This window comes from Gallinula chloropus (assembly GCF_964237585.1).
Source record: "Gallinula chloropus genome assembly, chromosome: 5".
NCBI classification, from domain to species: Eukaryota; Metazoa; Chordata; class Aves; order Gruiformes; family Rallidae; genus Gallinula; species Gallinula chloropus.
In genome coordinates this window covers 30,054,388-30,070,258 of record NC_140090.1, presented here as the reverse complement: position 1 = coordinate 30,070,258, position 15,871 = coordinate 30,054,388, and the positions used below count along the sequence as shown (strand labels likewise).

Genomic DNA, 15,871 nt, shown 5'->3' with positions numbered 1-15,871 from the left:
TATTCTTCTGGAACAGCATGCCATTATCAATGTGATGCTGACTTTTGTGAACTTTTCCTGTATGCTTCCTCCATGTAGCTCCACAGTAATTGTTTTTGCATAGTTTAACACCTTCCGTGGGAGCACTGTGATATATTTGGACTATAGAGATGTATTTGCTTAGGTGGCCGTGTAACCACCATTTTCAATGATATAAAGGTTATATATAAATTCTTAGATGTGCGTACTTTTGTGTATTTGCTTGTTTGTGAAGGCAGATGGGACCTTGAGAGAGTCCAGAGAAGGGCTACGAAGATGATTAAGGGCCTGGAACATCTCCCCTATGAGGAAAGGCTGAGTGAGCTGGGACTGTTCAGCCTGGAGAAAAGAAGACTAAGGGGGGACCTAATTAATGTTTATCAATATCTTAAGTAGGGGATGCAGGGGGAAATGGCCAGTCCCTTGTCAGTGCTCTGTGGGGACAGGACAAGGGGCAATGGCTGCAAATTGGAGCACAGGAAGTTCTGCACCAACACTTGGAAGAACTTTTACCCAGTGAGGGTGACAGAGCACTGGAATAGGCTGCCCTGAGAGGTGGTGGAGTCTCCTTCTCTGGAGATGAATTCAAGACCCATCTGGATGCCTATCTGAGTGATATGTCCTAGGGAGCTGCTTTGGCAGGGGGTTGGGCCCAATGATCTCTCGAGTTTCCTTCCAGCCCCTTACGATTCTGTGATACACGGGGCCATTCGGAACTTACCACTCTAAAAGCCTTAGGCAAGTAGCACATACCAGTTCTTCCTCTGGCTGTAAAACATGTACTTGCACCACACCATCACCTGAAATAGATACAACCTTGATTCTTCAACTTTGCAATTAAGTGAGTGAGCAGGTCCAGTTTTCTGGTTAATAGTGTATCTGGAGTGTAGCAGCATAAACCAGAACTGCTGCATCAACATAGTGAACTTGATTTGTTCTGAAAGTAAATGAAACCACATGCTATATTGTGATTTCACTGAAAATGTGGAAGGTTTGTGACAGTAGCTTTGGCTATGACCAAATATTAAAACATCATTTATAAGAACTGGCAACTTGCAAGTTCTTGATGGGATTAGGAAATAGAACTGAGTTTTTCCATTGCTGATTTAAGGACTGTTTTCTGCTTCTTGCTCAGGCTGTCACGCTGCATACTGATGTAGGAGATATTAAAATTGAACTGTTCTGTGAGCGTACACCAAAGACTTGTGAGGTAAGTCAGGTAACTGGAGTGGGATTGCCCAATGATGAAACAAACCAATAGGAATAGGGAAGCACGTAATGATTTTAAGCTGGTACAGCGCCTGTTCCAGCCATGGAGTTTGTGCATTGTGCCACAGTGCCTGGAGCTTTGCTGCCTGTTTCTCACGTGACAAGTTTTAGCTAAGGGCTCCTCTCCAAGTTATAGCATCTCCCAAAGCATCCTGTGCCCTTAAGGGGAAATATGCACATGACTCCAGAGTCCCAAATTTCCCTGGGTTTGGTCCCACTCACGAATACGTGATTTTTAATTCAAAAGAGTGAGAATCGCTCCCAGTTTGTCAGGTGCCCTAGGGTTTCTTTTTCTGCAATAAACTTAAGCTTAAATTGGAGTAATTTACTTTTTAACTAACAAAGGTGAGGCATGGAGTTATTGATTACAAAATTATGCTTACAAAATAAAAGTGTTGAGTGGAAGTGATGCTTCTGATTATGTCTCAGGCTTCTTGTTTGTTCCTCACATCAGGCAACCTTGTGCTGAAAGCTTTGTTTAAAATCCTGTGTATCTGTGACAGTGTCAGACAAGCATACTAACTATAATTTACTCATGACTAATCTGTGGCAATACTCTGGAATTCACATGGTCACAATGCAAAGCAGAGGCAAAAGGGTTAGTCTTGGTCTAACAGCCAATGCTGTCATTTTAATAAGAGAGGATACTATTTCTGAATTGTTTGTTAATACTGTTTGTTTCATTTCCTTAGAATTTCCTGGCTCTCTGTGCTAGTAACTACTACAATGGCTGCATATTTCACCGGAATATAAAGGGCTTCATGGTTCAGACAGGGGATCCATTAGGTAAATTGATCTGCTGGGGTGTCTATGTAGAAAAATGTACATTAAAATATAAACGTAAAGAAATATAAAGACATTATAATTTTGAATATTAAAACAAATATAAGTAAAATGAAAGTAATTATTATGTCATTGGTAGAAGTTTTTATGATGAGCTTAATTTTCTGTGGTGAGCTTACAGAAGAGCAGCTGTTACCCTAGTCCTAAATAATCTTGTGGTAGCAAAGCATTCTACAAACCTTAATTTTTTCCAGCTGTTCCCATTAAATGTGATGGGTTTGCTGACTTGCTGCTACCTGATCAACAACTGGTTGCTTCTGTGGTTTCTCTGGTTTCTGCCTGAAAGGCTGCAGTGCCTCTGAAACATTTGAGGAAAATGTCCCAGGCATTTGTGAGAATATCCAATTCAGCCATGTGTCTGTTTGTACTTATACTGAATTTAAGTTGACCATCTGTCAGTGTGTTGTTCTGCCACCTAATAGGTGTTCCTTATATAGAGTTAGGTCTCTGCTCATTGTCAAGACATGGACTCTGATCTATGCTTCAAACAAACTACAGCCTTATCTGGGGTCTTTGTTGTAAGGTGTCATAACGGTGCATCATTTCTGCAGTTTTCAGTCTGAAAATCCAGTCATCCATTATGGTGCTTCTTTGTCAGGCACTGGGAAAGGAGGTAACAGCATCTGGGGCAAGAAATTTGAAGACGAATTCAGTGAATACCTGAAGGTATGTTGGTGCTTTCAATATGGAGTTATGTTTGCCTGTGAATTTTCTTTACAGGTTGGAGAACGGTCAGCTTTGTATTGTACTGTATTAAATACCTTTTTCGTGATTGTGAAGCAAAGTAGGATAGAAAGTTTCTTACTAAAATAGAAACAGGCATTTCTGTACTCTGCAAGTTAGGTTTGAGGGGTTTCATTGCTGATAACAGAAGTAGAAAGAATTTGTTGCAAAGTATTGTTCATGCATTGAAGGCAGAGACCTAATTTTCCATTGTAAAAGCAATTTAAGGAGCTAATTATGGACTGTGATGGAATACATTAGCAACCAAGATTTGTTCTTAATAATGGTGTTGGAGCAGAGTACTAAGTCAAGAGCACTCTGTATGGTGAAAGTCCTGCTTTCACAGATGTGTATTTATCCTGACTTTTTACCCTCTTCCAGCACAGTGTCCGTGGAGTGGTTTCAATGGCAAACAACGGGCCGAACACCAATGGGTCACAGTTCTTCATCACTTACGGCAAGCAACCGCACCTAGACATGAAGTACACTGTGTTTGGAAAGTAAGTGGCCCAGCTGCATGCCTCCTTACCAGAGAGTGTGAAGGATATGAATATTTCAGGGCATATGCAATGCGAATCTAGAAGCTTCTGATTCTGACATGCTGTGGTAATGGATGCCTGTATGTAAACCTATGCTCTTGCACTGTCACCAGAAATAGTTACTCCAAATTGCTGCTCCATTTTTCTTAGCGGTAGAGAGTTCAGTGGAAATAGGCACATCAAAGATTACCTCAAGAATGGAGCCTTTTTCTTTCCTTCCCTTTCCCCTGCAGCCCGTCCCCCGCCCCTCTGCCACCAAGTTAAGAGTTCACCTTGCCCAAATGGATGCAACCTCCAAAGCAACTGTATACATAGTTGTTGGGTTTACTGAGAACCATTAGTCTGATTTGGGACTGGATGTGGGGGTGGGCATGGTACTGATGTGGTCATGCTTCTGTTTAGGTGGAACTTCCTGTTGGTCAGACAAAACTCATGGAACTGACAGTTTATAGAGTCAGACGAGGTAGTTCAAGAGGCATCATTATTTTAAAACATTCTTATGCTAATAGATGCTACTGATGATGTATCATTCTTAAAGCAAATGTTTAATTTTTAAGTTTTTCAAGTACTGCTTTTTCTGTCTCAGAATCACAATGTCTTTTCTTTCGCTTATTGGCGAGAAGTCTCTAGAGTACCAATGAATCTGCTGAGGAAAAGTTACCTTCCTTTAATAGATGTTAAATATTCAATGGAAACTATTCAAATGTGCAAATACCATTTTCTGCAGCACAAGTGTTTCTACGCTTGCATTGTGTATAGGCAGCTAAATATAGGTGTTCATGTCTGAGTGTGTTAGAATTGTGACTGAAAGTAGGTGGGGGGATTTGACATCTTTCTTAGAACAGAGTGGAGGCTCTGACGGATGAACCCTGCCAGATTTCCTGTGGCAGTTCAAGACGTCCCTGCCCTGGCTGCAGAATCAGCCCAGCAGCGTACGCATTCCCACAGTCCCGCACCCCGCATTCAAAGAGTTGATGAACATGACCAAATTGAACTGTAAACAGCACCACGTGTTTTCTGCCAAGTCCTTTACTGGTGGTTAAGTGGCCAGGATATACCACAGCTAGTTATTTAAACAAAAAGAGACTGTTCTAATAAACCTCTTACTCTCTTGCCACTTCTTCAGCCTGAACAGGAAATTTGAACATCTAAACTTACTTGTGCCATTAGATGCACACACACACAGTTATTAATGATTCTGTCCGACCTTGTCTTTGAGGTAGAAAGTGAGAAGGTTAGAAACTGTAGTCTCACATTTGGGAATTGATTTTCCAGCCTTAGGATTTCAGTAATTTCGGTGACATTTTGGTACAGCAGTATCTTGCTGCTGCTACTTAAATCTCTACTAGGAAGTGCAGCTGGTATCTTTATACAGCTGTGGTTGGTATAAAATACAGTACTGTCAGGTCAGTGGGAATCATTTGTGCTTTTATCAGAATCTGTTATCGATACTTAATATTTTCAAAATATGTTGCATGTCATATACAATGTTTTGGCTGCCTTTTTGATATTATTTGCTTGCAAAGTCCTTGCCCTGTGATGCTTAACTGTAAAGGGCTTTGAGATATCTCAGTTGGGAAACTTAGATCATTGTTAGAGGAAGATTCCTAGCACTTCTGCTTTTCTTCCAGAGTTATTGATGGCTTGGAAACCCTGGATGAGCTGGAGAAGCTGCCTGTGAATGAGAAAACCTACCGACCTCTTAATGATGTTCGCATTAAAGACATTACAATTCATGCCAACCCTTTTGCTGTGTAGCCACAGAGTGACTCAACACATTCTTTAGAGACTGGTCAGATCGACTGCTGGATTATGGGGTGTAAAGTGTCATTAAAAAGGGTTACTTGAGCTGGATCATACCTTTCCGTGTCGAATGCAGGATGTTCAGGAGTTGTGACATTGTTTGGGAGTTGTCACAGGAGTCACGTGCTGTAGAAGCCAGTTTTTCCAGAGTATTTTCCAGGATTTTGGTTTTTGGATATTGCTTTTTATACTTGTAAAATAAGAAAATACTTTAAATATATATATTTTGCAAACCTTTGTTTTCTGCCTTATCTTTGTAAATGATACTGTGTTGAAATAACATCCTTCGTTAAAATTTCATACTACCAGATTTCTGAAACTTTCCCATGGAAGCTCTAACCTTTTTTACTTTGCTGGTTTTTAATAAACTAAGATATGCAATTTTTTTCCCTTAGGTGAAAGCAGTGTCATACATAGGTAAAACCTTTCTCTCCTAGAGGATCAAAGACCATGGTTAGAAGAGTGCTTGCTCTTGTACTGCTGTGAGTGGAAACAATTGCTTCTGCCTCTGGCACAACGCTTTTGGTATGAAAGAGTAAGTGTTTGTCTCTTTATATAGCTGTTGGTTGGAACTAGGTAATCATGGGTATACTGTAACTTGGTTTTCATCACTTTATTGCACAAAGAATAGGGGGTAAACACAAAAAAGGGCAGTGAAAAAGAGATGCTGGTCAGACTTCTTACTAAGAATATCCTCATATGGACAAAATAATGAAAGATACTGTGGCCAAGATGATATTGAACAAATGAAAGTGATGGGTTTTGTTCTTATTTGAGACCAAATGCTGTTGAGCTCAAATGAGAAAGTCTGTAAGAAGGTAGAGAAGGTATCTAAGTATTGACTGGTCAAAAGGAAAAATGAAATACATTTGTATTTTATATAATGCACATATGTGTATATATATTGCTGATCCTATGCTGAAGTCACTTAGTATAGTAAGTGTAAAATAAGCCAAACTATGGAGGGAAAAGTGATTCGTACACATCAAAATAGCCGTTCTCTTTGGGCCTACAGTGAGGAGGAGAATGTTCTACTTTTCCATGTAGGTTTAAAAAATGCATGTTGGCATCAGTTTGTTGTCATGAAGTAGGAAAAAATCAACTCATGCGGAATTTGACTTTCTGACAAGGCGAGAGGTGTATTTCCAGTTCCAGTCCCCCCAGTTCCTGCATCCCATTCCTACCATATTCCAGTCTCACGTGTGCGTGTGTGTGTGTGTGTGCATATATATATATATATGCTGTGTGGTCCTTGGGAATCCAGCTGACTTGCAGTCTGCTTCAGAACACTATTTCCCATTTTGAGTCTTTGCATCTTAAAACAAAGAGGAGATCTTATGTGCAGGAGAATGGCAAAGGCACACCAGGTGCAGATTACTGAGGCGTTAACGAGCAGAGTTAATCAGTACGCACTCTCTGGGACAAAGTTTCTATATTCTGTACAGAGTTGCTTAAACCTCGTAGTCCTTGCTCCACACTTAATACATTTGAGCCCAGTACTTTGGTCAGCCAGGTAAAGGATTTGCTGTGGCTCTGTGCTTTTTCTGTCTCTTCCATATAACCAGCGGTAATAGTGAGTAGACAAGCACGCAACGGCACGTTTGCCACACTGATGCTGCTGCTGTGCAGAAGGAGGGACATACTGGAAACTTCCCTACAGTACAAAGGGACAAATTAAAAAGCTGACATCTAGCAATCTTTCTCCCCACCCACACACACATGCACAAAAATGAGGTTTGTTTTATAGAATGAGAAATACAAGCACATGAAGGAATTTTCTCTGTGGAGGGTACATTAAATTTAAATCATTTTTTGTATAAAGCTGTGCATTGAAGAGAGGGTCATCCTATAGGACAGGATTACATCCAGATTTTTTAAAATTATGTCTGCTTTCCTGTTTGAGGCTCTCAAGCTCTCCCTGGTTCTCCCTGAGAACCTGGAATACAACAGGAAAAATAATGGTGGGGCTGGTCCCATGCACTTGTTGAAGAGAAAGCAAGACAGAGTGTAGGAAGTAGCCCAGCTGTGGTGGAAGTGTGCTGCTCTTGTGGGCTGTTGCTGAGTACAGCATACATGCAATTTAGTTCTTGCACATGGCTGTTGTGTCACCAGCTGTTTTGGTTTTTGTGACGTGTATAATCCTTTGAAGAGCAGAACTGTTGCAGGCAGTACACTGTTCTTACTGTTCTTGACTTGTGCTTTATAAACTCCTATGTCTGGTCCTTTATCACAAACGCTCCAGCCACAATGTGAGCGCTGTGTAAATAAATCTAGCCTTGCAAAGAAAAAGATGTACAGTAATGCAACAGTCTTGTATTATGTCTGTGTTGGAGGGTCTCAACAGTATATTCTAGATTGTCCCTGGCCTTGACTGGCATTTTGTTGTTAAGAGGTGCACAACAGTACTTGGTCTAAGCTGGAGAGCAATGGACAAAAAGAAAATCATGTTGCATTATCTACAGTGACAAACTTGCATATGTAATGTACATGCTGTATGTTGATTGCCACTCATTTGGGAAAATAAATATACAAAGAGGCAGGAGGGTCATTTATAGGGTTGGAAGTGTTTGGTTTTCTCAGAACACAAAAAGCATTGAGTTGTAGGAAACTGGCCGTGTATAGGCTGCTGTAGTGTGTCAGAACTGTTTTGTCCTTAGGGGCTCTTTTTCCACATATGAGATGCATATGAGATGTTTGATTACTTATTCGGGGCTTTGGAGAACCAGATTTCAGGTGTAATGCCTGGTTAGCTCTGCTGCGGTGACCGCTGGCAGGCTCGGAGGCTCCTGCGCAGGGAGGTGGTGGCTGAAGGGCTGCTGCAAGGGGGGTGGCTGTGCCTTGAACTGCCATGTGGGCAGTAGTGAGCAGTGGAGGAAGCAAGGGGTAGTTTTGCGGGAGGGTTTTGGGTCTGTGGGTATAGAAGACGTATCTGTTACACATCAGGAGTTGCATTCAGTTTGTGTTGCAGTGGGTGTATTCTGTCCAGGCTGGAAAACATGACTAAAGGACAAAAAAAAGAAGGAAAATAAATTTAACTACTTGGAAGTAGTTTTAATGCCACAGATGTATAAAGCTGCTCTTAATTTTGGCCCTTTAAACCTTTTGTTGATTTACAGTTGTCTGGCTACCTCCTTTGAGACCCTCTAACAATTTGGGGCTGTGCACATCACCAAGGGGCAGAAATGATTTAGTGTCTGGGGGGAAGGGGCAACAACCGTCTTCCTTCAACCTCCGTTTAAGAATGTTTTTCCCCAGTCTCACGTTCCGTGCCTTCCACGGTTCTCGGCAGGAACAGGGCTTAAGGTTTTGCACGGCTGCTGTGCTCACGTAAAGCTGCTTTAGCTGAATTGGCTGGTGGGGCGCAGGGGCTGACCCTAAACCACTGCACGTCACGTAGTGAAGTGAGGGGCAGGCCCGTCTCCTCAGCACCCAGGCCCGCCGAGGGCGGGCGGCGGTGCGCCGGGCAGCCGGAGGGGAGGGCCCGGCTCCTCCGCCGCTCTCGGGAAGGCACACCGGCCTCCAGGACCGACTTCCAGGTCCGCCTCCCCGCCGGGCGCTCTGCGGTCTGCGTCCGCTTCCGCGCAGCCCCGCTGCCTCAGGGCCCCGCCCGCCCTGTGACGCCACGGGTGCAGTGCGTTACACAGAAAGTACCTAGCAACGCCGGTCTCGTAGCGGACTGCGGGTCGGGAGGTGGGGCACAAAGCTTCGCCATGTCGGGAGAGGAGGACGGCGGCAAGGTTCCCGAGCCGCGAGGGTCCCGCGCCGCCAAGGTGGGCGCGATGCGGAGCGGGGCCGCGGCCCCGCCTTGGCCCTGTGCCGGCGGGAGAGCGCTGGAGGGCAGCGTCGGGCTCCGGTCCGGGCCGCCGCCCAGGGGAGGGCGGGGCGGAGGGAAGGGCGTCGCTGTGGCGCGGGGGAGGAAAGGAGGTTGGCTCATGCGTCGGGGTGGGGGGAGCGGCCGGTGCCGGAGCGGGCGGGTGGGGTCGGGCGGCCGGGGCGCCCCAGCGCTCCCGCCTCTTTCGGCCGCCATGTTCTCTGCCCGCGCCTTGTTACTGCGGAGAGAAAATGGCTTCGGTGGCTCTGGCGGGGCAGGCCGGGGGTCGCTCTCGGGGTCGAGAACGGAACCTCTTGGCCGGTGCAGGGATTCGGCTGGGCCGGATTCGGCTGGGCCCGACCCGGCGTATCGCGTTTTGGCACTGGGGGCGCCGGGCGCTTCTTCCCCTTCCATCGGCCCGGTAAAGGGCTCGCACCGCCGTGTCTCGTCGCTGGGGGCGACCGCGTTCCATGTTCTGACGTCACTGTGGCTGCGAAGCCCGGACGCGCCCTCAGACGCGGCTTGTCTGAGCTGGAACTGATCGGCGGGTGGGACGTGTGGGGAGTTACTTCTCTGTCCGAGCTCAGTAACGCGGAGATAACCGAAGCTCCGTTGTCGTTTTGACTTCGGTGCTCGGGGATCCCCGGGAATCTCTGAAAGGCAGCATGGTAAAGACTGTTACGTGTGCCTTGAGGCCTTAAAAACGCGCTGGGCAACATTTGGCCTCCTAAAGCGCAGGGCAGCCTTCCCTTTTCCTTCCTGGCTCCTGCGCCACTGGGTGCCTGAGCAGCGTTGCAGGCACAACGCACGCTGCACACAGCACAACGCAACACAGCACTGAGCTGTGTTGCACACAGACTGTGTGTTCCATGTAAGAAGTAGGTCACTGGTTTGTGTGGCCCTATCAAAAATGGTTAATTTGGAAGCTCTTGGATTAAAACAAACCAGGTGGAAGAAAGAACAGAGGGAAAAAGAAAGAAAATTGGGGAGCTGAGGAAATACGTGTTTTTGTTACTTTGCAAATGAGTTGTTTGTCTGTGGGGTGTATTTCAAAGAGCAAAATATCTTTGTTATAGGCGGGGCATTCCAGGCAAACCAGTTGTCATAACAGGGATAAAGAAAGTCTGGGTCACAGAAAAAGCCGTAAAGCAAATAAGAGAAAGAGGAAATCATTGACTGGTGCACCGGAGAACAAGCACTGCAGACGTGAGCTTTCTGAGCTTCCGGGCAGGTAAACAACTTTTTGGCTTCTGATACCAGACAGCATACGTTCTAAGGTTTCATTCTCCTCATGAGGTATTCTTTTCTGAGTTGGAGGTACTTCAAGGGACATGTCTTGCAGGGGAGATGTCTTGGCAGGGGTATTTAATTACACTTGTTTGTTTGATCTTCTTTTCATAGTACCTGTTCAGAAGCGAAACCTGTCGAAAGCGACCAGCATGAACGATGTTACGTTGAAGAATACAGGCATAAGTACAATCAAGGATATGATACTGGGCATCACAGTAGCAAATCTTCGGGTCATAGTGGGACGGGTGGTTACAAAAGGAAATACAAGACACCTTATACTACCTTTGATCATCAATATCATCAGTCACAGGTGGTGCGACCAATTCCAATTTAGGATTTTTTTAATTTAAAAAGATAGATTATCATCTGGGCAGTAGTAATTGAGAATGGGGGTTTGGGGAATTGGGCTAGTAATATTAATGCTTCAGTCCTTTAGCTAATACTAGTAGATTATTCTTTTTGCTAGGATTTTATTTCCATCAGTGAAAATGTGTAGTTCATAGGTATGCCTGTGATACCGCAGTACAGTCTTGCTGTTTGTCATTAGATGTATTTGAGCAGACAAATGAGTAACTGCCATCAATTGGAATATGTGAAATGCAGGCATCGCTTTCATGCCTTCAGAATTTTTGTTGCAACAAGCACTGATTTCAGCCGTATTCAAAAATCCAAGCACAAGCTTTAAAATTTTTGACTTAGTATCATCAAAATAGCAAGGAGATAATGTCAGATTTTTACTTCTTAAATTTAGTAAGATGTTTTAAGTATTGCTGAACGAAGTATGATGTCTGCCTGCTAGCAGAGCAGTGTTTCTGTTCTTTGTTACATATTTAACTCTTTAAAAAGCTGTAGGTAGGATTTAGAATTCAAGATCTTCAGCTGAAACAGCCTGAAGTAAATGTATATGCTGTTTATGATTTAGGAAAAAAAAATACTCAGTGATATAAGTAATAAGGATTAAGAGGGTATTTTCATTTAGCCTCAAGGCTATTTTTTAATATATATATAAATATATATATACACACATATATGTAAGATAGTTATTAGAAATTTTTGCTTTAAAGCAAAAGTAAAATTAATTGAACCAGTAAATAAAGCAACAGTAAAATTCAGTAGTAACATTCAGTGAACCGGTCTTTTTAAAAAAAGGAAACAATTGCATTGTCATTTTTTTGTTGCCTTGCCACTTTGAGTATCTCATCTGAAAATCTGTTCCTTGCCATGTTTTTCTCCTGTAACATAAACTATGTGCCCTGTGAATTTCCGGGGACTGAAATTGAAATTGCTCCTGCCAACCGTTTGTGGCCTGGCGTGTATCTGAATGCCTGAATATCTCCCTGCTGAATGAATTTCGTATTCTGACCTGAATTCGCTCGGGTTTATTGATTGGCTGGATGATCTTGGTGCCGTTCCAGAAGAGTCATCGAAGGAAAAGATCCAGGAGTGTAGAGGATGATGAGGAGGGTCACCTGATCTGTCAGAGTGGAGACGTACTAAGTGCAAGATGTATAGAATATTTTTCAAAATTTATTAACTTTTCAGATAGAATAAGTTCTTTTAGCATAAGATGTGAGGGGGCTTTGGAAGTCTTTTCTTTCTGTCTTGTTTTGTTCGGGGGTGGGGATTGTTTGCTTTTTTTTTTTTCTGTAGAACTTAAATATATTTCTTTTCTTATTCCTTTTTCTCCCCCCCCTCGCCCCCAAATAGTAAATGAAGTTAACGAGCCTGCTAGAAAGAGATCTCTGTAAATGTGCCTTGAAGAGAGTTGTCCAGTAACAGCTCTCAAACTAGTTATTTACAGTTTAAAGCAGCACAGTCTAGAATAATCTCCAGTGATAGTACTTAGTCTTTTGTTTGCTTTGCTTTTGTTTAGTTGGTTGGTTTTTTTATTAGCCGAATAACTGTAACTTCTGTGACAGAGTGTTCTCTTCTTTGTAGATGAGATTGTCGCTACTTTGGGTGAAGGTGCCTTTGGAAAAGTTGTGGAATGCATTGATTACAAAGCGTAAGTCTCCGTGATCAAATAGGTGCAACTGTTTGCGCTGATGCTGTCGCAGTGTGGGTCCTGCTGTCTGACTGTATTGGGTTTCACCTTTCCTGCCTCCCTCATACACTGCTTGGGTCCCAAACGTACATTTGTGTTAGGGTGTGACATTAATGCCTGCGAGGGTTGTGCAGGGCTGGGTGTGAGGTTATGGGTGCAGCTCTGCAGGCACATCCTAGCATGGTAGAGGTCGAGGGCTGGGGGGGGGGTGCAGGGGTGGGGGGGGAGGCAGGCGCGAGGGGCGGGGGGGGAGTGGTGCAGTGGCCCAGAGAATGTGGGGTGAAGCAGCATCCCCTGCACTGGGCGGTCCTGCAGCCTCTACTGACTGGGGGGTCTATATAATGAGCAAGGTCTCTGACATCATGTAGCTTACATTAAAGTATTGTCTGTTAGAATGCAATGCTGTTTGGATTCTAGCAGTGAGCGTATTATAATCCAGTGTATTTTGTGCTTGGTGGCAGTTTTGCTGTGTGCAAGATAGCACCAAACTAGACTGTCTTTCTGGTCTCTGTTTGCCATCTTTGTTACGTTTCTACTAAGATGGCTCGAGGGGGCATGTCCTTTTTGACTGACAGTCATGTTAAGCTGTGAGATGTGAAAGTCTCCATTATTAGCCCAGCATATGTAAATACGAAGGGGTGGTAAATGGGGCTCTTCGCATTCAGTAGCACTGGTGTATAAGGTGTATGGTTTCAAAATTTTATGGTAAAACTCAGTTGTGTTTGCACAGATGAGCCTCAGTTGTTTTAAGTTGGGTTGTACTTTTCTGGTAAGGCTCCGAGTGGCATAAACAACATATATGTTGAGAATTACTGAGTAGCTGTCGCTCAGACTACTCATTGTTCCTGTCTTTACAGGGGAGACAGACACGTAGCTGTGAAAATAGTAAAAAATGTTGGTAGATACTCAGAAGCAGCTCGTGCAGAAATAAAAGTGCTGGAACATTTAAACGCAGCGGATCCCAGCAGCACCTAGTAAGTATACAGAGCTGGCTGTGTGGTGGCTTCACGCTTTCTGTGACACTGCTGTCTGTAACGTATGGGGGGGGTGTGTGTGTGTCAGCATTACACTACTTGCTGTTGCAGTTCTTGTATTTTCCTGCTTTTGTAGTCGCTGTGTCCAGATGTTAGAATGGTTTGAGTACCACGGACACGTCTGCATTGTTTTTGAGCTGCTGGGGCTCAGCACCTATGACTTTATTAAAGAGAATGGCTTTCTGCCGTTTAGGCTGGACCACATTAGACAGATGGCGTATCAGATCTGCAAATCCGTGAACTGTACGTATGTTTCTTTTGTCACTTTGTTAAATGTTCTTTACAGACATTACTAACTCTGATTGTTTGTAATCTTTAAGTTTTGCATTTGAACAAGTTGACACATACAGATCTGAAACCAGAGAACATTTTACTTGTGACATCTGACTACATACAAGAGTACAACCCCAAACTGGTAAGTTGCTGCCCTCTTCCCCTCCCCTTTCCCCCCAGCCATCATCTGGGTTAGTTTGGTCACTTGCACCCCTTGTGTTTCATTTCAGAAACGTGATGAACGCCGACTAAAAAATCCAGACATCAAAGTTGTGGACTTTGGGAGTGCAACATATGATGATGAGTATCATAGCACTCTGGTGTCTACCAGACACTACAGAGCTCCAGAAGTTATCCTAGGTCAGTAGAAGCCCGTGGGGCTGGCCTTTCACATTACCTAGTCTTGTATGCCATCGATGCGCGCTGCAGAAGCATCTCATCACCTGTTCGAGATGTGCTATAAACATGAACCCTCTGAATGTTTCCACAGCACTGGGATGGGCACAGCCATGCGATGTTTGGAGCATAGGATGTATTCTCATAGAATACTACCTGGGATTCACAATATTTCCGGTAGGTAACTATGAGCTGTACTGCTTGGTGTAAGTAAGCTGCAGGGAGCTGGACTAAGAGGAACAGTCTGTGCAGGAGAGGACCTGCGCTTCTCCCTAATGCCAGGTTGGAGAAGATGTGAGCACAAAGGGCCAGGTGCAGCAGCTTTCTTCAAGTTGCTTTGAGTAAACCCCTGGGCAGCAGCTTGGTATGAAGGCTCACCCTGTTACATTTGCATTTATGAGCCATGCTGCCAAGAGATGTAGCTTCATTTATCACCATCAGCAAATACTACTCAAATAGCCAGGTTCTGTCCCTTCAGCAGTAATGCTGGAATTTGGAAGGAAGAACAAGAAAAAAAGCAGGGTCAGCACCCTGTAACTTACTTCAGGAAATGGGATACCTGCAGCCTCCTTTTTCCTAATCTGAAAGGTTGTTCGTTGCAGGATTCAGTGAGAAATGGCGTGTGGTTCTTGGTAACTTCCTCTAACAATGATTAAAACTGCCTGTCTTGATTTCTTTCCAGACTCACAACAGCAAAGAACACCTGGCAATGATGGAGAGAATACTGGGGCCTTTGCCAAACCACATGGTGAAGAAAACCTGGTAAATGCCACTTTTCCCATACTTGGACTGTTGTAGTTTAGTTTATTTCCCGATTTGGTTTAATAGCAAATTTAAATTTAATAAACTCAGAGCAAAAGGATGAATCTATTTAACAAGCTGGCCCACCCCTGTGGAATACTGTGAGCAAGCATACTGATAAACCTCTAGAGAAGAGACAAAACAAAGTCTTCAACTAACAAACTGTGGTCTTTTTGAGGAAACGCAAATATTTCCATCATGACCATCTGGATTGGGATGAAGAGAGTGCTGCTGGCAGATACGTCTCAAGGCGCTGTAAGCCACTGAAGGTGAGATGACAGGAAGGAAAAAGCCTTTGGGGAGAAGAGCTTTAAGTGCAAGTGTCCACCAAAAAACCTGTGTGGTGTTTTTTTCCGCATGAAGGAATTCATGACCTGCCACGACTCTGAGCACAAGACCTTCTTTGACCTCTTACAAAAGATGCTGGAGTATGACCCTGCCAAGCGCATCACCCTGCAAGAAGCCCTGCAGCATCCTTTCTTCTTCCCACTGAAACCACATAAGAGGGCCCAGTCTGCCACTGCTGAGCAGGATGGAGCAGGTGTCTCCATGAAAAAATATAAGTTTTAAATATTTATTGTTTACAGTTACTTTGTAAATGTCTATTTTGTTACTATGTTTTTGGATACTGAAGTTTAATTCAGCTGCTGGCATAAAACTTATTTAATGAAAATACACTGACAAAGGGGGTTGTGCTTCCTCAGCAAAGCATCATCTCAGGCCAGGTGCACTTCTGCAGTGCACTAGAGCACCCTCCTCTGGGGAAGACAGGTCTCCTACCAGCAAGAAAGTAACACACTGTTTCTTTTAACTGCTGCCTGCTTTGGTAAGAGAAGAGACAGTAAGGGTACAGATGGCCTTTATTTCAGAAAAAGGTACAAAGGAAGATGATTTAATACTGAACAGACCTCACCAGGATCACCAAATCGTGAACTTTTTTTTTTTCTTAATCTTAGTAGCTGTACTCTGGGTACCAGTGTTAACAGTACAGATATCATTCTCTTACCAAATCTTTCCTAAATTACAA

At 43.9% G+C, this 15,871-nt stretch overlaps 2 protein-coding genes and 1 long non-coding RNA gene across 4 annotated transcripts; 2 read left to right on the top strand and 1 right to left on the bottom strand.

Moving 5' to 3' along the window:
• Positions 1-1,079: 1,079 nt before the first annotated feature.
• PPIL3 (peptidylprolyl isomerase like 3) lies at positions 1,080-5,419 on the top strand. Of its 2 annotated transcripts, XM_084264966.1 has the most exons (5): positions 1,080-1,228; positions 1,980-2,073; positions 2,729-2,796; positions 3,235-3,353; positions 5,024-5,419. In XM_084264966.1, exons 2-5 carry the CDS (start codon positions 2,049-2,051, stop codon positions 5,148-5,150), a joined length of 339 nt encoding a protein of 112 aa, XP_084121092.1. In that variant the 5' UTR covers positions 1,080-1,228; positions 1,980-2,048; the 3' UTR covers positions 5,151-5,419. The 2 variants fall into 2 exon arrangements, with proteins under 2 accessions (XP_084121092.1, XP_084121093.1); XM_084264967.1 differs by lacking the exon at positions 1,080-1,228 and having other exon boundaries at positions 1,898-2,073.
• Positions 5,420-10,061: 4,642 nt separating this feature from the next.
• Positions 10,062-15,148, bottom strand: LOC311192872. The gene is made up of 3 exons (XR_014617359.1): positions 14,586-15,148; positions 11,660-11,770; positions 10,062-10,427 (listed from the first exon to the last, which is right to left on the bottom strand). It is a non-coding gene; the product is annotated as an uncharacterized lncRNA (long non-coding RNA).
• Positions 12,232-15,521, top strand: CLK1 (CDC like kinase 1). The gene is made up of 9 exons (XM_084265492.1): positions 12,232-12,301; positions 13,198-13,314; positions 13,451-13,617; positions 13,695-13,789; positions 13,878-14,007; positions 14,138-14,220; positions 14,726-14,805; positions 15,023-15,113; positions 15,208-15,521. The coding sequence occupies exons 3-9, from the start codon at positions 13,464-13,466 to the stop codon at positions 15,412-15,414; spliced, it is 840 nt and encodes a 279-aa protein (XP_084121618.1). The 5' UTR covers positions 12,232-12,301; positions 13,198-13,314; positions 13,451-13,463; the 3' UTR covers positions 15,415-15,521.
• The last annotated feature ends 350 nt before the right edge of the window (positions 15,522-15,871 follow it).

Excerpts from the sequence above, each read along its gene's own strand:
- PPIL3 (XM_084264966.1), top strand. The coding sequence starts at position 2,049 with ATGGTTCAGACAGGGGATCCATTAG. Across the intron at positions 2,797-3,234 it reads AATTCAGTGAATACCTGAAG|CACAGTGTCCGTGGAGTGGT; the intron begins GTATGTTGGTGC and ends ACCCTCTTCCAG. Across the intron at positions 3,354-5,023 it reads AAGTACACTGTGTTTGGAAA|AGTTATTGATGGCTTGGAAA; the intron begins GTAAGTGGCCCA and ends CTTTTCTTCCAG.
- CLK1 (XM_084265492.1), top strand. The coding sequence starts at position 13,464 with ATGTTAGAATGGTTTGAGTACCACGGACACGTCTGCATTGTTTTTGAG. Across the intron at positions 14,008-14,137 it reads AGCTCCAGAAGTTATCCTAG|CACTGGGATGGGCACAGCCA; the intron begins GTCAGTAGAAGC and ends ATGTTTCCACAG. Across the intron at positions 14,806-15,022 it reads CACATGGTGAAGAAAACCTG|GAAACGCAAATATTTCCATC; the intron begins GTAAATGCCACT and ends GGTCTTTTTGAG.